The sequence below is a fragment of the Cyrtonyx montezumae genome, unplaced genomic scaffold (assembly GCF_038088225.1).
Source record: "Cyrtonyx montezumae isolate F1298 unplaced genomic scaffold, pur_monq_1.0 scaffold_3, whole genome shotgun sequence".
Lineage (NCBI taxonomy): Eukaryota > Metazoa > Chordata > Aves > Galliformes > Odontophoridae > Cyrtonyx > Cyrtonyx montezumae.
Window position 1 is genome coordinate 87,045,869 of NW_027072034.1, and position 25,403 is coordinate 87,071,271.

A 25,403-nucleotide genomic window follows, 5' to 3' on the forward strand; every position below is an offset into this window, starting at 1 on the left:
GGTATGAAGCGCGCTTCCCTCCTGCGTGTAGCAATAGGGGCGGGCGGGAACGGGACACGAAAAAATGCTGTTGTGTCTTTCCCTGTCTGCTCGTGCCTGTTCTGCCCCCGAACTCACGGCCTCGGTTAATCTTCTGTTTCACGGCAACAACCACTTTCGACAAGCAGTTAGGCGGCCGTGGGAAAGGAAGGGGAAGGACGCGGGGCTGGAAGTGGCGGTGTAGCCAGCCGGGTGTGCTCCGGCTCCGCGGCAGGAGTGGGCTTGCCGGTTCCATCAGTGTCGTGTCCGCCCAGCCTTCCTTCCAGCGCGGTCGCGGCCGGTGCTCGGCTACGGCAGAGCGGGCACCACTGCGGTGCTCCCAGGCCATGGCCTGCGGGGCAGGCCTGGCCCACTGCTTGCTGCGTGGTGCCTCGTCCCCGGCCTGCCACAAAACATAAGTACTCCAGGAGGCCGGAGAGCAGGAGGTAATCCCCCCTTACCGCTCTGCGGTTCCCCAGTTCCTACAGCCCTACCCCCGCGACACCTCCCGATGCTGGCGTCCTTCAGAGGAGCTGTTGCCGTGGGAGATCTGAAAATAAGGGCCAAGTGATGCCTCAAGCACGGACTGTAGAAGTTGGCTGCATCTGCTTTCTTTCCTACAGAGGTACACCTGCCCATTATCATGGTCTTTGTCGTTATAAACAATTACTGGAAAAGGTGTTTGCAAGGCTAGGCAAAGAAGGGCAAGAAATTTTATATTGTCTGAGAAACAAGACAAAGTTTGTCCAATTTGTTGATAATAGGCATTAAGTGATGTCTAGGAACTGAGGGTCAGGTCCCTTTGCATGGCTTACAGCCCAGATCGTGCCCCATTCTCAATTGGTATCCAAGCCTTACTATCTGTTTTTGCTAGTATCCAAACCTTAAACTACTCCTGTTTTTAAATATGTTAGTGTTTTAATTATGTGTGAAACTTGCATTCATCTCTTGTTACCACCGCTCATTTCACTGCCAACTGTGCACAATAGGTAGCTAGTCTGAAGTTTGCAATCCATCCTTGTACAAAAATAAGCACAAGTTACATGAAAACTCTGGAGTTTATCACCATTTATTGTGTTGGTAACATTTTGCAAGGGGTTGAGAGTATTCAGAATCCTTCAAGGCATATGAAAGAAGCTAATATTTGGCTACATAAATTCTTGTGTCATAGGTTGCTGGAAGCAATGGAAAGCGTTGTGAGAAATACCATGTTATGTTGTTCTGAGCTTTAGTTTCCCTAAGCAGTCCCACTGCCAGCTGTCTGAGGCACAGTGCTCATTAATGGACCCCTTGTTTGAAGTGGCTCAACCATTTTGATGTTTTCTTGCACCCCATCTCCTGAACTCTCTGCCACTGAGCAGTCTCCTAGATTCTGCCTCCTGCTGTAAATGTGTGCATTTGTATGTTGTCAGGAAAATCGTACTTGCTCTGGTGCTGTTGCAATTTAATATTGCTTTCTTACTCTGTGGAAGTATGGGCAACAAACATGGTGTGTTGCTAGAGTATGCATGTAATTCCGATCTAGCCACCTTGTTAGTGCATAGTACTATATAGACAAAAATCCATTTGCATTGACATTGACAGACAGGAAAACATTCAGTTTCAGCATGTCTGGTTTATTTGTCGTTCTTCTTGACTGTTCTTTAGGTCACAATGATGTGGTAGAAGGTGAATTACAGGTCAAAAGTTCATTATTAAAAGGAATAATTCTTGAACATATTTTTATGTAACAGTGTTACATAAAACTTCTGTGATGTGTACTTTCTTGTTCTAGTAAGGGCAACCTTTCTGGAGGAGGGATGGCTCCTCTACTAATTTTTGTGTGAAGTGGTGCAATTTATTCAATACTTATACTGGGTGTTTAAGTTAAATATGTTCAACAGCTTCTAAGTTTTGCCAAGAGGAACTGTTGTATTCTCACTTGGAAATGTGAACAATATGAAAATGCAGTGGCAAAACCCAGGGACTTAAGAGGAAAGTTTATATGTTTGACAGAAAAAACATAGTGTAAAGAGAAAAGCTTAGATTAACAGAAGAATATGCATACATACTGTGCTCAGAAACCTAGTTCCTAAGGTCCGTAATACCCAGAAACTACAAAAGCTAATGGAAATGCAATTATTACATGCTGCATCTACAGTTGACCCTGGAGTCCTGGGGTAAGCATTAATAAATACTGATTTTGGGATGCCAAAGAGCTCTCTCTTTGGGAAGTTATTTCTTTGAAGAAGAGGAAAACAACAGAATATAGCCCATATGTAAGTCGTCATAAAATATTTGACAAAGACAATTTGGCAAATCAGGAGCTAGGCTACCCTTTATACTTGCCAAAGAGGGAGAGATGATTTTAGTACTTAGATTGCTTTACAAAAGTGTCTATGACCTTATATTAACTGTGTAGAGAGTCTACAGCTGCTATGCTCTTAATTTAGTTTTTCATCTTTATCATATGAATCCCATCCTCTGAGCCTAGAAGATCTGCCACAGAAGGAAAAGGGGAAAACACTACTGTAGTCCACTGAATTTATGTACTTATACCATCTAAGCAGTCTTAGAAATCCTTTCCAAGCATCTGATGTGAGTAGAGAAGGCTGATCAGCCGGGCAGTGTCTGCGTAAAACTGCAAAGGAAATTTCCATTCAGACTCAAGAAGACAGTTGGAAAAGACGAAGTCTACTTTGGTGAGTGGAAAAAACTATTATTAGATGTACCTCACCCTAACTAGAGGATGTGCTGGCTGAATTATTGACTATCAGCTGGTTGGAGAGGATTGCTGCATAATCCTTCAGTTGTTTATGGGAAAACTTTTTTTCCTCTGTCTTCAGGCAGTGCTGCCTTCTCCTAGTCTTTGCTCATACAGAAATTTTAAGTAACAAAAACAGCAGGAGTTAATTGAAAATCACAGTAGAACTACTGTTTTCAGGATAAATCTGAATATTACATAGGTAAGTTAATTATTCTTAAGTCAGAATATCTCGTCATCACGAGAGGCAGAGCTCCTGAAGCGGAAGTGACTTGGAATAACGATGGGAATATTTTTTTCACATCTAGAATTTGTTCTGATTCTCACTGTGCTCAGGGATAGAGTGAACGATTACTGAACCTCTCAGCCTTTCAGCCTCTGTGAGCTTAGTTTGATCAAAAGATCTGTCACAGTCTAACATCTATGCGCCATATTTTTAAATCTTATATTAGGATGTGAAAGTGAGTTGGAGTCCCCATTGTTTCTAAATTACTGCAGCAAAAATGAATAACACAACGAGATTAAGTAAGAGGATCCTTTCATATGAAAATTCAAACAGAAGCTGTTCTTGTGGATGTGCACAGACAGAATGAAGAACTTGTAGCAGAAGTTTGCTTTTAACAAGATGAAACATGACAGTAAATGTCTGCTCTCCCTTAAATAAACAGGAGAAAGGGTTTATGGACCAGTGAGGAAGACTGATCTGTGACTTGAACTCTGAACTGTTTAAATATCTTCTCCAACCAGTCTGACTGGGAGTAGAGCAGAAAGATTAGCTACGGAAACAAAAAGGAAACAAAAAGCAGTGGGGATTGCTGCTTTTCCGTATGCATACCTTGAATATTAACCCCTTACATGTCATTTTTTTGCATAGAAAATACATAATATAGCTAATATATTTAAGGAACAAAACTTATTTTGTTGTTATTACTTCATGCTCTGGTACAGGCTGGGGGATGACCTGTTGGAGAGGAGTTCTGAGGAGAGGGACATGGGTGTCCTGATGGACAGCAGGCTGGCCATGAGCAGCAGTGTGCCCTGGTGTCCAAGAAGGCCAATGGGATGGGATCCTAGGGCGCATTAAGAGTGTGGCCAGCAGGTCAAGGTAGATGATCCTCCCCCTCCACTCTGCCCTGGTGAGGCATCACCTGGAGTATTGTGTCCAGTTCTGGGCTCCCCGGTACAAAAAAGGCAGGGATCTTCTGGAAAAAGTCCAGTGAAGGGCTACAGAGATGAAAAGAGCCTGAAACACCTCCCTTATGAGGAAAGGCTGAGCAACCTGGGTCAGTTCAGCCTTGAAAAAAGAATACTCAGGGGGGATCTGATCAACTTCTATAAATATCTAAGGAACGGGAGGTAAAGGGGTGAGGCTGGACTCTTCTCAGCCAGTATATGGTGATAGGATGCAGGGAAATGGCCACAAACTGGAGCATAGGAAATTCTGCAAGAATGTATGTGAAAAGTTCTTCACAGTGAGAGTGACAGAGCACTGGCACAGGCTGCCCAGAGGGGTGGTGGAATCTCCTTCTCTGGAGACATTGAAGACCCACCTGGATGCCTACCTGTGCAACCTGGGCTAGGGAGATGCTTTGGCAGGGGGACTGGACTCGATCTCTAGAGGTCCCTTTCAACCACTACAATTCTGTGATTTTTTTAAAATATTTTTCATTAAAACATTAAAAAAGGAGAGCAACAGAAAAATTAAACTAGTGAGATATTGGACCTTGTTTTTGTGAAAATAATACAGCAGTGTCTGGTTCAATGAAAGTGGTTGCAACGCTTAGTGAGCTCTCAAGGTGCTTGTCAGAGAGTTTTGATCTCTATTTTTCTCTGGTAACAGGTCTCACAAAATCCGGTGAAGAGACATGATTAATTTTTTTAATTGAATACCTGATTACAACTGTATACATTCTACTTGAAAATTTGCAGATAATATACTTACATTGACTGAAACTGGAATCTCAAATAAACGAAAAATTTGATTTTTGTTTGTTTGTTTGTTTGTTTTTTGCAGTTTTGAAAGCTATGTTCAGATTCCCTTAACAAATTGGAAAGCAAAGCCACATATTTTTTGCTGTTCACAGGACCACATTTAGCCAGCGTTATCAAAATGCACAATGTCATTTGCCATAATCTGAGCTTGCCATAGTTCAGGTTCCATTTTGAATGCTGTTAGGATTTGAAATAGAGCACAGATAAGTTTATTTTCACCTCAAAGCTGGATGTTTAACTCACTTAAAGGAGTGGTCAAACCCATCAAAAACACTACCTAAGTCTGTGAGCCATTTTTAATTTCCATGTTCTGGTACAACTTTTCCTTCTGATTCCAGAACCGATCTGATTTTATTTCACAAATCAAAAAGTCATTTTAGCATTTAACCCCAACTCACCCACCTTCCTTCAGAAAAGCAAAAGCTGTCCCCATAATCAGCATCCATACCTCTAAGGAACTCCTGGAACTGGCAATGATTCAATCCCTTGGCCATCATGAAACTCACAGCTATGATGATGATTATCATGACTTTATCAATTTTTAAAGCTTTGCATGTAAATATTCTTGATGAACGATGCAGCTGTATTTCATCAGACGTGAGCAGCTGACAGCAACTGCATCACCTTCCAGTAACTTTTATAAGTCCCCCTTTTACAGCAGTTGTCAGCGGGGCACCGTCAGTAGCTGTACCAGATATGTTGACAAAGGTTAAAGTTTTAATGTAATTTTTACTGTTTTAATGTAATTTTTACTGTTTTAATGTAATTTTTACTGCTTCATACAAATCATGAGATTTGATTGCGTCTTTTAATGGCAGCAAAGAAATCATTTATTCAGTGACATTTATGATCAGTGCCTCTATCGAAAACGGCAGCCTGATCCATTTCAGTAGCATCAGAGCTTCCATGTGTCACTAAAGCATAAAATTTGAAATTGCCAGCTTTGCTCTCCAAATTTCTTTTAATCGAGTTTCCTATTTCTTCAATTTGTCAGGCTGTAGTCCATTGAGACAAGCTGATTTTCAGAAAAAATCTGCTTTTTTATAAGGATGCATTGTATCTGCCATGCTTTTCGTATGTTAATAAGCTCATTGTCAGTAAATGGTTTTGATATTTTTTGCATTCAGATTTGCTACCACATCACTAGCTTTTACAACAGGGTCCATTTGAGTTGTGACTTTTGTTACAAGAGTTTTTGTTGAGATGATAGACTTTTTCAGTTGCACTGTTTTGTCTTTATGAAGCATTCCTTGATATTCTGCACATTATCTCTTCAAATAGTAATCTTTGAAAACAGACAGAATTTCCTTTCGAATTAAGCATATTGCCATAATGTTTGTGCATGAAGTGTATGTGCTGCATAACGCACGTGGGTTTTAATTTGGCTGAGTGTGTATCAGGTTCAAGAGAAGGAGTCAGCCCTGTTCTCCACCTTCCCCATGCCCTGGTTTCAGCCCAGACAGTGGCTGTTGCACACCAGTGTTTGGATGTTGTTAAGAGATGGGTGCTCACCCAGAGCCAGGCCAGACCACGCACAGGTGGGGATTAGCCTCCACCATGATGGCGCGGGGCAGGGAGCAAGCTGCACCGTGAGCTGGACTGGGCCACGTGCAGGAGAAGGGCCACAGGTTGGACATGTGTGGTCTAGATCTCTCTTCTGGCTTTTCAAGGGATAGAACTCCACATCACTCAACTATTTCACTAATACTGTTCAACTCACTTCTGCCAGCCTTCGGAGAGGTGAAGCAATTGCACACCGTTTTGCACACTTAGACAGTAAATACCAGATGGAAGAATAATACCGGAGAGAAGCTCGGGATGTTCTGCTTTGCAGATGTATTGATATGTGCTTGTTCTTGCAGGTAAATTATCTATTGTGTTTCAGTATGCAGTGCTATTGCCTGTGCCTCAACTCAGATCTTCCCTAAATGAAGTAATGTCCACAGCACCCAAGTAGAATGAATAGGTCAGGTTTGCTCAAGGAGGGGGTAGAGATCCTATCACATTCACGTTCTCTGTGGCATACTATTGACTGTAAAATGAACTTTGTCTCTCAGTGTTAGGTCTCATGTTGTTTCCCCTTGTAATACAACTGCTTCCCACTTGTGTGATATAAGGAAGCAAATAATCGTGTAGAGGCTCATTTAACCAGGAGTCAGGCATCTGAAACATGAGATTTTTCAGAGATAGGCAAAGGCAGTGTTGGAGCTGATATGGGCAGCCTCCAATCAAACAGCTGGGACTCCAGTACCCTGGTTGGCTGAAAGAAAGTCTGCAGGGCAGAAATGCTGATGAAATGAAATACACTGAGGATACACCTCACAAATGATTCAGGATTGAGAGCATTAGCAGAGCTGAGCAGTGTCCTCAGGGGCATACTAACAGGACAGCATCGAAGGCTGAGTTCAAGAATATTGACAGGTCTTGTTAGGGAGCTCCGGACATATTTGAAGAGGCTTTGTAAGTGTGAATCTATGACAGAGCTGCGTAGGGAGCTACAGGCTTTGCTACTGGGAGGACAGGGAAAGGGAAGCACTGATGGCAGAGCTGAAAAATGAAGGCAGAATGCAATGGACAGCCTGAGCAGGAGGGATACAAGGGACGAGGATGGATGTAAGAAAAACCTGCATTGCTATTGTCTGTTCTGTCATGTTTTTTATTAATGTCTTCTCCCTTTGCTCATTTGCATGTTCTCTATCATGTCATGTTCCTGCTAGAAAGCTTTTTCAGCATCTCAGGGATTTTATACCAGTTTCTGTTCTCATAACCCCCTTTTTTTTTTTTTTTTTCTAAACATGAAAAATTAATATGAAAAACATGGTTTCCATTTGTTATGTTAGCCTATCCCTCTTGATCTGCTGTTTGTCTTTCTTTCAAATTACACTTCAGTTCGCCATCCAGGGAGTCTTTGTCTTGCTCTGCTCTCATCAGCCATACAGTTTTGTGCCAGCCAGGTAGACCCGATTCATGGGTTTGTGCCTACCTGTCACCTCACGCGTTAGACTTGCCATCTTGCTGGGGAGAAAACTGAAAGGAACCTGGGGAGTAAAGAACTGAAGCTGGGCAGGTCTGGAGCAGAGAAATCAGTGAGAAGGAACTTAGTCATAAGAATTACAACAGCACGTGGTAACCCTCTGTATTATCAGGAGTGGCCTCAGACAAACAGGGAAGCAGCAGTTTGCAAGCTTCAGGAACAGAGTACCGCAGGGCAAGAGAAGTGGTGTATTTCAGGTAAGTGAGAGAAAACACTGCTGGAAGATTAGCTAATGAGTAATTAAATATTTGAAAGGCTTTTATTGAAATTAATGTTGCCAAACTAGGATATAACTGCACCATAAAGTCCATATGCCTTTGTATGTATGTATATATATCTGCATGCGTACTTACTGATTCTATAGAAGTTACTTATATAGTAATTCATTTCTGTGATCATAATGGTATCACGGTTTGGAAAAAAAAAGAAAACAGATATTGAGATCTCCCTATATGCAGCTTAGTTTAATGAAATAACTCCCAGGCACATTTTGAACAGGGTGAAAATAATGAAGGAAATAAGTTCAATTTAAAATTAACCTTGGTTTGCTGGTGATGTGATGCTGGTCTGTATAAATACGTTCAGTACTTGATTAAATAGTATGTGCCAAGGCATCGATTCAGAATAAATTAGCTTTTGATTTCCTTCATCGTTACATGATTGTAAGGATGCTAAATAATCTATCTGTTTCTGTGTGCTTTTGTGTTTTCATCTCTGTGTGTGTATGCATATGCTATTGATTAAATTATAAACAAGATCACTGTCAAATGCACCAAGAATAATCCAAAAGTAAGGAACTTGTGAAGTTGGGTTCACAACCTCAGCTAAGTTTTGATATGACTGTGCAACTATAAAAGCAGATACAAATTGTGTTTCATAAGCCATTATGCAGCAGCATTACATGCTGAATTTTTATCAGCAGTTTTTTTTTTACAACGTGTACATAGAGCTGCATTCCTCTTAAAAACCCTTAGCTTTTCTTCTGTCCTGACTCAGCTTTTGCTGTCACAATGTGGTATGCATCAGAAAAAATATTTTTATCTGCATTACCATTCAGTTTCTGAGCTATTTTGCAGTTCTGTTGTCAGAATTTTCTCAGGTTGCACAAATAATTTTTTTTTTTTGTGAAATTATCTAAGTTTAAGCAAAACTTATCACCCTGAAATTTTGCATGTCTCCACTGATGTGCTGCCAGTTTGAACTAATCTTTCTTGTTAGCACAGCAGTGCAGAGTACTCTTCACTCACATTTCTCAGTGCTATAGGGACTGCTGACTTTGCTTCTTTTTAATTCTCCTTCGAAAAGGAGTCAGGTTTGCTCTCACTGCTAAGCTTGCAGCATGGATTACATTATTTGCTGTTTTCCCCATGGTTTAGCTCTTCAAGAGTTTCTGTCCTAATTTTCTTTCACTTCTTATTATGTTTCATTAGCAGCTAGCCTAGGTTTGATGTTCATTGATGTTCACTGCTTCTTATTTTGGACCAAGTGAAAATATTGAGTCACTGTATGTGATTTTTTAAAAGACTGTCTGTCTTCTTATAGAACATTACAGCTGTCAGCTGGTGCAAAAGGGAGTTGAATACTGAATCTTTATAGCTGAGGAATTATCAAAGCAAGTATAGCAAGCTGCAGAATATTATTGGTAATCTCTGTTCAGGACAGTGGTGGGGTGTTCTTGGTATGTTAAGAATTGATCTGACCAGTCAGAGTTTCCCATTCTAAACAGCTAGAGATGCTGCTCAGACTAAGCAGCTCAGGGGTGCTCTAAGGTGGAAGATGAGATGGCTCAGTGGGCCAGGGGGGACTTATAAAGTTACCACAATCTGCTACTGGAGAAATTGTCACTGAAGTCTTCTGAAAGCAGAAGGGACAGCACACGCACTCTTAACAGGTGCAAAACCATAGATGTATTCTTCTGGCATCAGAAGATATTTGAGACCAGTCAGTTAGTTTTTTATTTGTTTTGGCTGCTACTGCTAGGTAAAATAGTCATTGATACAGGGAAGAAATGTATTTCACTGTTTGCTTTTCCATAGTGATATTCTTCTTCCACTCTCTCATTCAGTGTCCACAACTACCAGCCCAGGTGCTGTGGTTTCACTACCCTTTTGGAGTCTGCCATTTTCTAGTAGCTCCCCTCTCTTTTGCCTAAGCACTGCGTCTGCATATCATGTCTGTCTAAGCCACGTTCAAAGGTCATATAAAAGAAATAAAATAATAAAAGCAGTACAAAAGTGGTGACTGAAAAAGCATGAGATTATGGTTCTGCTGCTGCAAGAAATTAAATAGGAGGTATCATGATTAAAGGATTTATTTTGTGTTTTATCAGTCAGGTAGTATGCTAGACTGAAGTAATTACTCAGATGTTCTTTACCTACCTTTTATCTCATGATACATGCAATGTGTTTGTGTTAGCACTATATGGACAGTATGGACTTGAAAATGAATGACAGAGAATAGGAAAAAATGTGCCTGTGACTCAGTTCTGACCCAGGGAATAGTATTACAATATAGCTTTTAGCAAATAAGCTGTTCATCATCCTGGGTAGTGGGAGATCCATTTTTTCTGTGTCTGCTGCTGGATGTATGCTCCAGCCACTTCCTCAAACCTGTGTTGGCACGTGTCATATTGCTTGGTGACAAATGACAGAAAACTACTGTGGTAAATAGTATTTGTGCTGGCGTAGTGGTTTGAATCATTTTTCCATGTGACTAGTTGCACTGCTGGAAGCAAGACAACGTGGGAAAAGAGCAGAAAGAAAATATATCCTTGACTGATTTGGTAGTGGTGAACCCTTAATTCAGCTTGGCTTCATTCACAATACCTTATCTGTATTAATTACTGGGACACTGAACCAGTTTATACAGACCCAACAACTGACATCTTTTAGCTACTTATTCCTGAGCTCATTATACTTTATTTAAATTACCAGTGTGGCAGAACGGCTTGATGAACCATGACTGAAAACCAAACACCACTTTTTTCACCAGTGTTCATCATGTTGTCAGATATTCACAGTGCAGAAGTAAGCAGTTGGTATGAACCAGATATGGGAGCTAACGCACTTCGCACAATCAGCAAAGGAATAGCTGTGGAACTGCTCCATACACAGTTTATTCAGTAGCCTCCTAGTACCACTTTGCAGACAGTACTGACTGTAGGATAGCTTCTGCTAAGGTTTTGCCATATATCTCTTACAGTTCAAGTGCAGTTGCTTCTGCTATTTCTAGCTGCAACACTCCTGGATATAAATTTAGCTTGGACGTGGGGCTTTGGGTTCAGGTGTTAGTCAAAGAAAGGCTAGACTACCATTGTTTTTACAGTCCATATGGAACCATGTTGTATCTCAGCATTGTTAACAATAAATTGAACGTTGCCTTGTAATCTACTGTATCTTTGCCACAGCAAAAACTCCGACATCTCACCATATCTGTTCAGTGAAAAACCTGTTCTCGCACTCTGAGCCCTGAGAGGGTCCCCTCTGTTCCCCCGATCAGGGAAACAGGTAGGTCCCTTTTCAAAAGTCTTTTGCAAAGAACTTTGCAGCCTCTGTTGTGAAGTTATTTCAATTTTTTTTTAATTTTTATTTTTTTAATTTTAATTCTTCAGATTTTTTTTCAAAGTTTATTTCAAATTTTTGTTGTTCTCTTGTGCTTAGAAACAGTCTTGGAAAGCTAAGTTACATTCTGGTCAATATATGACAGGGAAGGCATCTTTCAGGAGGTTTTCACAGCATGAAACTGCACAAGAGCATATCACTGTTACCTTGATCTTTGGCATTTTGAAAGAAGAGTGGCCTAATATTGTGCTTTTTTACCTACTATGTTTTATTTTTATATTTCCTTTCTAAGCTGTTAAGTCACGTTGATGTGCTGCAGCACAACAGAGGATTTGATGAAAAAAGTGCATGCCTGAAAAATAAAAAAATCCAGAATTGGAGTAAACAACAAAAAATATGAGTTTTAACTGAAGGAGTAGGAAATCAGAAAAAGTTGAGATAGGCTCAGGCAAGGAAAGCAGTTTGTTAAAGCAAATATATTTTTGGAAGTAAACAAGATAAATTAATATCCAAGAATTTCAAGAAGTGAATTTCAATATGTTCAAAAAAGTAATTAAAAAAAAAAAGCAAACAGTGGGATAACTAAGTTGATGTTTACTTGTAATTACACAGTGGAAATTCTACACTGAAATAATATAGGATATGCTCACCAGGTCGAGACAGCAGTGCTTCTGTCACAACATAAGACATAGACAAGAAGATTGCACTTCCAATGATGTCTAAATTTTGAACCTGTAGAGGTATTTTTCTCTCCTTTATCCTTTCTTGATACTGAAAAGCTATCTTCTTATTGTAAAACAAATATCTGAGCACTGCCAATATGCTTTCTACTCTGGGTTGAGCACACATCTGTAAATTAAAAAAAAAAAAAAGTTAGTTCCACATAAAATCCATGGTTAACTTACAGATATATTGAAAAAAAAAGTGTTAGGTGATAACTATTTATTTCTGAGTTAGCAGAGCAGTCCACAAGAATGCTAACTCAGAATGACAATTCAGGAACCGCAATGTTGTTGATGTTTGACCAGGAAGCTACAGAAGGAGCTAAGTTTGAGAATTCTTGTTCTTTATCTAGAAAGTAGCTCTGAAACACTTTTCATAAATATCTAATTAAATGTTATTTTCTTTTCCTATGAGTTTTGGAAGAGGATAGAATGTACATGGACTTGTCTACTTTCACTTTTCCATTAGTAACATTGGTGTGGCTCTAAACCATCAGACCTTTTGTCATGCTTGGACTGCATTGAGTGAAGAGAAATTGTCTTGGGCTTCATGTATGTAGGTCACATTGAAAATAATGTCTCCTGTTTATTTCCATGGAAACTACAACAGATACAGAGAGCACAGTAACACCATTTTGTAGAGCAAATTCTCAGCTACAAAACACTATTTTTCAACACACTCACCTCCATTAGCTCTGTATTTTTGACAGCAGTGAACTAGAGCCTGCATGCTGCACTCATAAAAATCTGCACCAGCAGGGGTGCCCTGATGTCATTGCTGCCATCACTGAAGTGCACCACCCACCACCTTACTGTCTCACATCCACAGTTTGGTCTCCATAAACATTCAGTAAGCATCAGTAAATGTCAGTGGGTACCATTTTTTCCATGTGACACACCTTTGCTTCATACACATGTCCATGTCAGACAGCATTTTGTTAAACTGCCCCTCTGCTGCCGTTTCTCACATTGCAACAAAATTTAATTGAATGTTGGTGAGAAGGTTCAATCCTCACTGCCATACTACCAACATCCACTTCTGACAGCTTAGGTCAACATAATAATATTGAAGTATTCCTTTTGGATCAGCCTTCATCAAATATAAAATAGTTAATGTATAAGAGTAACAAAACATTTTAATTCTAAGTATTTCTAATTAAAACGAAAAAGGAGAGCAACAAAACAGTAAAACGAGAGGGATATTTGACCCTGTTTTTGCGGAATGAATGTATTTGTCTGGTTCAATAGCAGTGGTTGCAATTCTTAGTGAACTCTCAAAGTATTCATCAGAGACAGTTGATAAAATTTTATTTTTCCTGTGCTTCAACCTTGAAAAGAGTTGTTCACAATTGTACATGACACCAAAAAGTGATGACATGAATATGACGTGATTGTGAACAAGAAGTATTTCTCTCTGGTAAGATAGAACTGATAAAAGTCTGGTAAAGATGTTGTAAATTGTCTGATCAGAAAACTCTCTAAGACTCAGTTTGATGTTAGAAAGCAGACATTCTTTATTTTTGGCACTGGATGCATGAGTGATAAGCTCCACCTGTCATGGTTACCTGTAATGTAATCAGCTTATATACATTACTTATGTTAAAAATGCAAAGATTTTCCTGGGCATCACACATATATTAAATTCTTCCCCAAAAATCATTAACACAGGGTTCCACCTCCTTGCATATGCTCAGTCTTTTTGTGTTGGTGGTCCAGGGGTCTCTGGAGGAAGTCAGTAGTCTTCCTCAGTTTTCACTGCTCATTTAGCTCTTTGCCTTGATTGCACAATACTTGCTTTCACAAAGTAGAACTCCGTTATCTACTTAGTACAAAGACACAGGATGTTCCCTTTACTGAAACGAACTACAAGGCTATCCACCAGTGAGCATTAGCAAACTTAACAACATGGCTATAGCTTGTTTCGAAGAGGCGTGGTCAGTTTTTTAATTGCAACTCTAGACATTCCATTTGAAAATCCACAAGCAATGTATGTATGTTGGCTGAAAATAAAGTCACAAATAAACAAAAGAATGGGTGCTTTTTTTTTTTTTTTGCAATCTTGAAACCTGTTCTCAAATTCTTATATCAAAATGAAAAGCACAGCTGCATTTTTTTTGCTGTTCACAGGACTGTGTTGTCAGTGTATCGAAATGCACACAATTATTTGCCATAATTTGAGTTAGCGTTGCACACTTCCCATGCCTTGGTTTCAGCCCAGATAGGGTTAATAGCCCAGAATGTTTGGTCGGTGCTGAGTCACAGTTGCGTGCCCAGGGTAGGCTGGGTACTCTGGCAGGGCATGCAGCCCAGTGCAGCTCACAGTGCAACCCGCCCTCTGCCCTGCACACTCAGGGCAGCAGGCAGCACAGTGAGCTGTGCCAGGCTGCAAGATTTTTAAGGGCCACAGTTGGACATGCCTGACTTTGATTATACAATGTCATTGCTGTCTAAATGGTCCTAAAGTTTGTTTTCCTGTGATGCAATCATGTCTGTTCATATGTGTTCTTTGTTTTTCTTTTTTACTTTTTTTAAACTGTGTGCATCTGTCTGAGAATCGAAAAAGTTAGGAATGTTCCTCTTATGGTGGTATGTGTGTAGCTATGTTTGTATACGTTATAGCCTAGGTAGTTTTAACTTAGTCTGCTCGCTTTCAGAGTGTACCTGAAAAACTTGGTGTTATCTCATTATCATTGATTTAATTCACTGTGTAGCTACACAGTGAAAACTAATGTTTTAAGAAACAAAGGAAAAATCCATTTTGCAATATCTTAAAAAGCAGGTATATTCAATTCTTTCTACTACTACCTCTCATGTAGAATTGATAAAGAATAAATTTTCCGATTAATTTATAAAGAATAGATTTTCCACTTAATTTTAAGTATGAGATCAATCTCTCTAATGTTTTTTTATCATCAACATCTATAAAGCCTTGATAGTATTAACAAGCGTCCCATATTACTATTTGCATTTGTCTTTAATTGTCTTAAACCTGCAGCTGGAAAAAAAAAAAAAAAAAAGGAACTACTTATGAAAAATAAGACATGAAACATTGCTGATTATACTGTTTGGAAGGATGCTAAGTCTTAAGTCTTAATGTTTATGAGAAACAATGGCTAAATTATGTCTTGCCGTTCTGTCAGTCATCACCATTCACAACGCTGAATTTCACAATTTAGAAATGATAGTCCAGGTTCTCTGCTGATGAATATGCCCTCACAGCCCAGAAGTCCAACCATATCCTGGAATGCATCAAAAGATGCATGACCAGCAGGTCGAGGGAGGTGATCATGCCACTCGATGGTGGTGAGACCTCACCTGGAGAACTGCATTCAGATAATGGATGCCTCAGTACAGGAAAGGCACAGCCCTGCTGGATTGCATCCAAAGGAGGACCACAAAAATGGTTCAAGGAATGGAATACTTCTCCTACTAGGACAGGGTGAGAGCTGAGGCTGTGCAACCTGGTGAAGGGAAGGCTCTGAGGTGACATGATAGCAGCCTTTCAGTATCTAAAGGGGAGCTACAGGAAAGAAGGGACAGACTGTAGCAGGGTTAGCGATGAGGGGAAACAGTTTCAAGCTCAGGGAGGGTAGATTTAGGTTAGATATAATGAAAAAATATTTTCCAGTGTGTGTGGTGAGGCACTAGAATAGGTTACCTAGTGTTGTGGTTGATGCTCCATCCCTGGATGCTTTCAAGGCAAGGCTGGATAGGGTCCTGGACAACCTGATCTGGCTGTGGTGTCCCTGTTCATTTCAGGGGAGTTGGATTAGACAGCCCTCAGAGGTCCCTTCCCACTCTAATGGTTCTATAATTCTATAAAAATCAGTGCAGCACAACAGAGCCTATTCCTATCTTGTAACTTCAGTCCTCATTAAAGGTATTATATTTAGTGTAGCAATGTGGCACCTTCTAAGACTTTTATATGTTCTCCAGAGAATAAACAAAAACACAAAAAACAGCTTGTACTGAAAAGTAAATTTCTACTGGGGTCATCTCCCACTGTAGTGCAGAACAACTAAAGTTCTACCTCAGGGATATGTTTTGCAGGCTCTGCAGCTGGCCTGCAATGCTGGCACAACACAATTTCATTGTCACGCATTAGTGAGTCTAGCCCTATCTGAGTGAGGTTGTACTTGTGACAAATATATATATATATAAAATCAGGAGGTCTTCTATGTGCATAATTGCAAGTGCTAAGGGATTAGTGTAGTGACATCTGAAATTACACTGAAAATGCATATGTTTGCATGGATTCTGGATTTTCAACTGCAAATGCATTCTTGTAGACAGTAGAAGGAGTCCCAGGTGTTATAATTAAGATAAATTGTAGACCTGGCGATATAAAGCTGTTAGTACTAGAGAGCCCTAATGACAAGCCTTTTTTTCTTGTATTTATGGAGCAATAGTTGGAACTGTGAAAAGTACTCTAGTCAAGAATGACAGACATTCTGTACTCATGCTTCTGATTGTTGTGGGTCAAAAGATGAAAGGCCAAGCCACTCTGACGTCTAGGAAGAGCCAGATTCTTTAAATATGACTTTCATATTTTTATTCATATTTTTCATATTCTTTAAATATGACAGTTAATGACTGTGAATGTTTGTGCATTTGCCAACCTTAGAGATAGCAAATTACTTGTTGTAATGCTATAATGTGATTTGAAGTACAGCAATAATAGCAGAGTGGCACAATCCTAGGCTGCAGCAAATAAAAACAAGCCCAAATGCAGCCACTGCGGACACAGAAACTAAGGAAGAAAAACCTTTGGAAGGCTTCTGGTAGGCAGGGATCTCTGATTTCCCCTGGCTTGGCCCTGCCTTCCCACCAGGTGCTTAATCACTGTTTCAGACTGTGACTAAGCATTTCCACTGCATTTGTGTAGTACTGTAGAAGAAGCTTCATCTTAAATTCTCATTTGTTATTGCAATCTATGTTTCATAGGATTTGACAGTGGATATTCCTTCTAATTCTGTAAGCCTCAAAGTCCCTGTGCCTCTTCTTCACGCTACCTCTGAACTGGAGGGGTGGAAATCTCCATATTCTGCTAATTAATTATTTAATAAATCATCTTTCCTTCTGACACATTTTATTAATATTCTTGTCAGTGCAGAAGACAGAAGTTGGAGATCTGCTTGCTTGTAATTGAACATGGCAGGAGATGTGAAACGATTCACACGCATGCTACTAGAATGCAACAACAATGACAAGCTGTGTGGTAAGGTTCAATTATTCTTTTAGGCAATATTTTCCAAATGCTGAGCCGGAAGGCCAACATTGCTGAGAAGGGGTCAGTATCTTTCCCCTTCTCCACCTACATCTCATACCACAAAAGAAGATTTAACAGCAGCAACTTCTGTGAAGATCCCAGCCTTTACAGCCACCTTAGAGAATTTCTGCTTTGAATTACACATAAAAATAAGGTTAAGACCTCATAACATAGTAAAGATTCTCTTCTGATTTTCTAAGGACCAATTTTGTGAGATTTGGATTCTATCACTTTATGTTGTCTTTGAAAATGAAGCAGTGTCCCATGCAAAAATATCACCATATCCAAATCTGGGGACATGAGAGAGTTTGTTACCTGCAGCTCCTTATTAATGGCACTCTCTTTTGGTCAAACTCCAAAGAAGGTGATTGCACCCTGTTTTCTTTAAATTGCTCCCTATATTTTTAATGGAAGAAGATGAACCTGTAATTTCACTGTTGTGTAGATTTGCAATAGCACAGCAATGGCCAAATCTTCTCAAATCCCTTGTATCCCTCTGGCAGGGCCAGCTACATTTCAGTAGTAGGTGATACTTACACTCATGACTAAAGTTTCTTCCCTCTGTACTAAGGCATCTAAGTAAGTGAATAAAGCATCTAAATAAGTACAGGAGTCCTAGTGGCTTCATGCAGTTTAAAATTTTCAGCACCTTTGAGAAGCAAGGTTTGGGAAACAGGGTTGAAGCACTAGAAAGCGTTCAGTTGCTATTCTAAGCAGAAGGTGGATACACACACACACACACACCTTACACCTTACACTTTACACCTTAAACAGTTTATCACTGCTGTGTTTTACAGAATTGGTGCACATTAGGCAATGCTGCACACAGTCCTTCAGAGCAGTGCTCCTTTAATTCCCATTTTCTTAATCTACTTATAGTTGTGCGTGAATATCAGACTGAAGTGATTGTTGTCCCAGCTCTCCTTGTGGGTTTTTTTGTCATTCTGCTAACTGTGATCCTTTGGCTTCATTGTCGAGGCTTGCGAACAAGAACAAAGCAGGAGGAATCATCATCTGAACAACAAGGTAAACATCACCATTTGCAAACTGAGGAGAGTTTTGATTTCAGTGGCCCTAAGTCAACAGCTTGAGCTGTTAGTCAGTAGGGTTTCTGCAAAGCCTCATTCATCCATCTAGAGAATGTAAGGAAAAGTAGAGAATCTTCATTTGTTTAACTTCTGTTAACAATAATAAATTCTATAGTTCTGAGAGATCTGAGAAAACCTAAACTAGTATACTGTGTAGGTGGATTAACATATTGTGATAACATCACTTGCGAGTTGTAAAGTGTGTTTATATAAGAGCCTTCATGAATGTTCCTGCAAGCAACAGGGATAATTACAAATGAAAGTCTTCTGGATATATATCACACATCGTTATCCTGTTTATTTATCATCATTTACAAAATTTCATCTTAAAATGGTGTATCCTATTTCCTGTGTGGACAACAGAAAATAGAAAAGGGAGTGGTGAGAAGGGGAAAGGACTGTCATTACTGCAAGCTGTTGTGTTGAAATGAAGCTCTAGTTCTGAACTGATTTACTTTCTATACAGGAAAAAAAAAAGCCTACATTAAGGGAAGTAATTGAAAACCAAGATAAGGCATAGATGGAAGCACCCTCTGTGTCTCTTTCATAAGTTACAGTATCAGAAATAGTGTAGCCAGCAAGAGCAGGGAAGTGATCATCCCTCTGTACTCAGCACTGGTGAGGCCACACCTCAAGTACTTTGTTCAGTTTTGAGCCCCTCAATACAAGAAAGTCAATGAGGCCCTGCAGCATGTTCAGAGAAGGGCAACCTCCCTGGTGAGGGGTCTGAAACACAAGCAACTGAGGAAACTGGGATTATTTAGTTTGGAGAAGAGGATGCTTAGGGGATACCTTATTACTCTCTGCAGCTACCTGAAAGGATGTTCTGGTGAGGTGAAGGTCAGCCTTTTCTCCTGTGTAACTAGTGATAGGACTAAGGGACTGGCCTCAAGTTGTGCCAGGGGAGATTCAGGTTGCACATTAGGAAAAACTTCTCCAAAAGAGTGGTTAGGCACTGAAATGGGCTGCCCAGGGAGGTGATGGAGTCAGTGACCGTGGAGGTGTTTACATGTTGTACTGAAGGACATGGTTTAGTGGGAAATATTGGTGATTGGTGGACAGTTGAACTGGATGATCTTGGAGGTCTTTTCCAACCTTGGTGATTCTATGATTGTAGCTGGTAATAAAAGAAAATGGCTGTTTCTTCATCATGAGAATCAATTACGAATGTATCTTATCCAGAAAGAAAGTTTGCATAGTTAAATGTAGTAGACATCTCAAAACTCATTCTGCCTTTTTGTTAATTAGAGAGTGAGATAAAAACTTTCACCTCTTCCTGGTCTGGGATAAGTAAGTTGCAATAGTATTATTTTCCTTTGTCCTGATATCCTAAAATAGTGTGGAGCAAAAATCGAAGGTAATAGAATAACTGATAACTGACATTGCCACTTAATGCAAGAGTTCATCTGTCTGCTTTTATGTTTCACGTGTATTTGGTTTTGTCAGCGAGCAACAAGAGCCAGGAGGGATCCAGTTCACAAGAGAACCACTATATGCAGCTGAGTGAGATATCTATGGAGATCCTGCTAAATTCTGCATCCTTGACTCTGAAAGAACTGGAAATACCACGAGAGAAACTCTCACTAGGCAATCTGAAGATTCTAAAACATGGCCGCTATGGGAGCATCTACAGAGCAGAATTGGAAGCTGGGAACTCAGGGAAGACTAAGAGTGTCATATTGAAAGCCTTACAAGGTAAAACACATGGCCAGGATTCCAGTTTGGTACAGATCTGTGTCAATGACGCAAACTTGGGCATAATTTTGTAATCATTACTGGGCAAGATCAAGCTGTGTTCAGTAACATGCTAGCATGTTAACTAGTCCACTTGAAGTGGCATTGTAGTAGTATCAAAGAAGACTGCTATCATTTCAAGCTAATTGTCCTGTTCTTTGCTGCTTCCATATCGTGGTAGACGGAGGTTTTTTTTGATTCTTTCAGACCTAGTTAGTCCCCAGGAAGTAAAGGATTTCTTGGGAAGGATTCAATTCCATCAAAATCTTGGCTATCACGAGAATCTGGTTGAACTGGTTGGATGCTGTATAGATCAATTCCCACTTTATATGATAATGGAAGATGTGTCTCTTGGTGACCTGCTGAAGTTTCTATGGACATGTCGTAAGGTAAGCCAAAAGAAGTTATGATAACATATCTATCTTCTTAAAATTGCTTTTCTATGTATCTGTGTGTAAGTCACAGAAGATTCTTTTCATCTCTTTGTGCATTCATCTGTATCAATCTTCACCATTTCCATCCCCAAAGAATTTCTGTGGAATTATAAACCAGAATAGAACCAGTGCATTTCTGAATAGGTGTATTGTAGTTTGGAGAAGCTGACATTTTGTAAGAAGTCTGAATTTGCAGGCCACTGGAATTCTTTGAAGTGTTAAGCAGGCATTGGAAGAAGTGATACACTGATATATACTTTTTTCCCAAAAGTTTTAAATGCAAGTTCTACTCTAAAAGCTTTTAGAGCAGCAGAGTAGTTATGAAGATAGGGAGAAGGTCTTTGAATGATGACTAAATGATCAAAGGACAGCTAACAGTGGTCAGGTGAGAAAAGTCAGTACTTGCACTGGAGAGAAGTCACCCATGCTAGGAAGTATACCAGGGCCTGGTGCTTTCCATTGTATGTGTCAATAGCCTAGCAAAAGGGTTTCAAGTGAGTTGATGATGTTTGAGGATGACAATAGCAAGGTCTTATCTTGAGCGTTTCCAGAAGAATCCTTCAAAACTGAGTAATGGGCAAAAACAGATAAAATTCAGCAGAAGTAAAAATAACTATAAACACATTTACAAAAGCAATCTTGACTTCACATACATAATGATGGCTTTGTATCAGCCTATTGCTGATGAGATGTGAAATCATAGGACTGATTTTGTGAATACTTATACTCTCGTGAAAAGGTCAGCTCAAGCAAAAAAACAAATCCAAAAATATTTGAGATTAGTAACAAAAGCATAGAAACAAAACACTGTTATGTCTCTGTATGAATTCGTCTTTCTTCTGCATCTGAAATACTGAAAACCGAGAAATTGCTCTCTGTCATGTTCAGCAGAAAGACAAGGTGGTAACAAATAAGGCTAGCAAGTGCCATGGTCAAAGCAAAGAAGTGGAGATAGTTCTTCACAAACTGGGGATAAGACTAATAGGAATCCTTTTCACTGAGTGCTGCGGATACTGAAGATTTTATGGGTTCAAGACAAGACTGAATAAATTCACGGAAGATAACTATGAAGGTTACTGAACATGTTGAAATCCTGACCATTTTGGGAAGTCTTTATACTGAAGATAAGTTGGGGCAGAAGACTACTTAGAAAAAGCAACATATGCTTATTTTGTTTTCTCTCTCACTTGGGTATCCAGCCAGGGTCACTATTAGAGGCAAGAGAGTAAGAGATGGACTGATAATCTCATCCCAGATATTCATTTGTGTGCTTTTCTAATTTGTTACTGTTCTTCCACTCATATGTATGAATTGTCATTCTCCAGTGTCATTCTGCTTGTTTTTGTCCAACCTATTAAATTCTTTTCCATTATTCACTTTCCCCACCAGTCTCAACTGTCACTGTCTTACCCAGCATACTGTCTATCATGAACATCACCCATTCATATGCCCTTATTATTCAGTCAATTTATAATTAATTTGTGAAATTAGCCAGGGAAGCATATGATTACGCAATACTCATTTTATGAGTATTTTTCTGAGTAAAAGGAGATACATTCTCCAGCACCTTATAGTTGTAATCCAAGATCTGTTCTTTTGTCTCTAGGATGTAATGACAATGGATGGTATCCCCTATGACCTCACTGAAAGGCAAGTATATGAAGTTGGACAACAAGTTGCAGCAGCTCTGGTAAGTCTGCTCAGATTTGCTCAGTTTATTTGTTTCTTGTTAGATTCTAACATAAGTCTACATGATTGCCTAGATTTTCTTAACTGTGACATTGAGGATACCTTTTGTTAAAACTGAACCAAATATGCTGTATTGATTTGGTGGGCCTACACCTCCGTTCTGTACTGTGGAGGGTGGGTGCAAACTCATTAAAAATTTCTGCCAATTTGAATTACTTTTAAAATGATCATAGCCTCTTTCTTTTCCAACATTTTAGGCTTACCTTGAGCAGAAGAAGTTGTTCCATGGTGACATTGCTGCCAGGAATGTCCTACTTCAGCACAACTTCACTGCCAAGCTCTGTGGTTTTGGGCTGGCCTATGAAGCTCATACATATGGTGCCAGCTCAGTCACAGAAAGGGTGCCAGTAAAGTGGCAAGCACCAGAGCGGCTTCTAAAGAACCCCCCTAGCATCAAGGCAGACATGTATGGTTTTATTTTTGAACTAGAATTTCATCTGTCTGTCAGACCTGTCTCTTTCACTTCTTTATTTATAATAATTTCGTGTCCTGAAGTTCACAGCAGGTCTTACCTGTTCTCAGCACAGTGCTTAACTTTACAGCTCATACCTTCTCATTTCTGTAGAAAGTAACTTAATAGTTTGTATGTGTTTAAGCTAGCTAGCTTGCTAGAACAGAAACTTAACATAGCTTTGCTTTTCTTACAGATGGTCTTTTGGAATTCTACTGTATGAAATGATTACATTAGGTAAGAAGATGTAGTATAAAAATTTTAAAAATACAGAAGTTAGCAACTAATTAACAAGATCAAAAATCTTAGATTTAAGAATGTAAAATTGAGGCATTTAAATAACCATTCTGTTTTTTTCTGACATTCAAAGTCATGACAATTGTTTTTAGGTTTTCTATCAGTGTGAACTGAAAGATCAAGAGAACAGATTTTATTAGGCGGAGATGGCATTCTTATACTGAAGCTTCTGTCTGTGACCTTTACCTTGTAGCTTTTATGCTATTTTTCCCTTTACCTTCCAGGTGATCCACCATATCCCGAGGTACCACCTTCTGACATCTTACCATATCTGCAGAGACGAAACATTATGAAACAGCCCTCCAGCTGCCAGCAAGCCATGTAAGCCATTTGCATTATGTACAATTCAAAGAGAGATTTGCAGAGATATGTGGGAATGCAGTGTGCAAAACTGTATCTTAAAGAAGATTTCTAAGTCTAGACTGTACAAAACTGTATCATCTCAGTTGAGATGCTATGTTCTCATACCTGCCTTCTTAGTGGATTCTCTTGCATGAAACCTTGACTACCAGATACTCTTAACTGCTTTGAAAATTGTTCTCATTTCTATTTTATTCTCTGCCCTTAAATTTTGTTGTACCACTGTTTCTCTGCAAGGTACAGGACTATTCCAGAGTAATCATTCTCCTGTAAGTGATGAATTTTCTCTGAAATGAACTAAGCAACCACAGGGAAGATATGAGTCATTATGTTTCTTTTCGTGAAGACTTTTAAAATTGTTATTACCATTATTAATTATATTCAGAGTCTTTTTCATTGGTAGGGTACCCAGTTACTGTTTCAAAAGGATATGTCAAACCATTTCCTCTTTTCCCATACTCAAAGATGACAACCTGGAAAACAACTGAATTTTTCCTCACACATTATTATGTAGTTACAGGTTTTGCTGAAATAACTTCATATAAAGCAGAAAAAGAGGAGGTCTGTAGATGTGGCAAAATTTTTGTTGGTATTTTTCATTCCCAGCTCTTCTCTACTTCTTTATCTTACAGGTACAGCATCATGAAGTGCTGTTGGCAGTGGAATGCATCTGACAGGCCTTCTCCCTCAGACTTGATCAAGAGCCTACAAACAGCTATGAAGACCAGCAATGACCAGAGAGTACTTCAGGTGCCTGGGCTACTGGCGCCTGAACTCTATGCTGATATCACTGGTGTTTCAATGGACAGTCTAGTGAGTGACTATACTGTACTTTGAAGAACTCTTTCTCGTGTTAGTAAAGAAGATGTCTCTTTATTGCCCTTTCAAGACACTTGGCAAACACAGAATGAGGTGTGTATGTATATATTTCAGATCTCTCCTCCACACTTGAAATAATGAACTACTAGTAGTAGTACTTTTAAATCACCCTGGTGATGTCATTTTGATAGTGATCATTTGGAAGCAAAATTGATATGGGAACCTATAGAAAATGTAATGAGAAATATGAGTTTTTGGAAATTTCTACCCAATTTTCTTTCCCACTAAACTGCATTATTTGAGTATTCAGAAGACTTCTCCCCTCAGTGTCCTGGGGTATAGCTCTTGGGCACAATCTTATGGAAAAACTGGACAGAGTAGGTAACACAAATTGATGGTTTCTTGTCTATTACTTACACATTCACTAAAGTCCTACTTGATTAACTTGCATTATTGCCTGTTAAGCATTCAGTAAATGTCTGGGATCTCTCCATAGCTTTCCATGAATGAATAGGCACTGTATATTTTATACAAAATAAAATGCTTACATATCTGTGACCACAGAGATTTTTTAATTGTAGTGATACATCTCCAGATAGAGTGTGCCTTTTCTGTGTTAGTGATGAGATCAAGTGCATACTTGTCACATGTGGAAACCATGCTTCAGTTGTAAGGGAGAACAGCAGTATGTTTATTGCAATGATATAGTGATTTAGCAAAGCTTAATCATAAATAAGACAGCGGCTTAAGTGGCGAAGTACAGTGACAGAGAAGGCAAAGTACACTTAATTCTTTCTTGCATAAAGGGTAGGGTTAAACACACTCTTCCAGCAGACCTTCCTGTTGATTCACAAGGTTCAGAGTGCAACCCTTTGCTTTCTTAACTCCTTGAACAATGGAGCCTGGGTGCAGCTGAATCTACCACTAGACCGAAACATTATCAAAGTTTTATGTCTAAAGGCTTATATGTGCACTATCAATCTAAGATATAATCTTAACAAGATAGCAAAGCTAAATGAACTGTTAACCACTTACCGAGGTTCTGTATCAGCAAGAAGTCTCTTGACATCAGAGTGTAAGGGATCTTTACATCAGGTGTAAGCTCAAGAGCTGTCCCTACTCAAAGGGAGATT

At 39.4% G+C, this 25,403-nt stretch overlaps 1 protein-coding gene across 5 annotated transcripts; it reads left to right on the plus strand.

The window, feature by feature from the left end:
* Positions 1 to 107: 107 nt before the first annotated feature.
* On the plus strand, positions 108 to 24,605 carry STYK1 (serine/threonine/tyrosine kinase 1). 5 transcript variants are annotated; one of them, XM_065742257.1, is made up of 10 exons: positions 108 to 643; positions 17,178 to 17,287; positions 18,218 to 18,364; positions 19,873 to 20,121; positions 20,368 to 20,549; positions 22,201 to 22,284; positions 22,541 to 22,749; positions 22,991 to 23,031; positions 23,316 to 23,412; positions 24,084 to 24,605. In XM_065742257.1, the coding sequence occupies exons 2-10, from the start codon at positions 17,221 to 17,223 to the stop codon at positions 24,286 to 24,288; spliced, it is 1,281 nt and encodes a 426-aa protein (XP_065598329.1). In that variant the 5' UTR covers positions 108 to 643; positions 17,178 to 17,220; the 3' UTR covers positions 24,289 to 24,605. The 5 variants fall into 5 exon arrangements, with proteins under 5 accessions (XP_065598329.1, XP_065598328.1, XP_065598331.1 ...); XM_065742256.1 differs by having other exon boundaries at positions 17,183 to 17,287; XM_065742259.1 differs by having other exon boundaries at positions 108 to 464; positions 17,183 to 17,287.
* The last annotated feature ends 798 nt before the right edge of the window (positions 24,606 to 25,403 follow it).

Excerpts from the sequence above, each read along its gene's own strand:
- STYK1 (XM_065742257.1), top strand. The coding sequence starts at position 17,221 with ATGGCAGGAGATGTGAAACGATTCACACGCATGCTACTAGAATGCAAC. Across the intron at positions 17,288-18,217 it reads CAACAATGACAAGCTGTGTG|TTGTGCGTGAATATCAGACT; the intron begins GTAAGGTTCAAT and ends ATCTACTTATAG. Across the intron at positions 22,750-22,990 it reads CCTAGCATCAAGGCAGACAT|ATGGTCTTTTGGAATTCTAC; the intron begins GTATGGTTTTAT and ends CTTTTCTTACAG.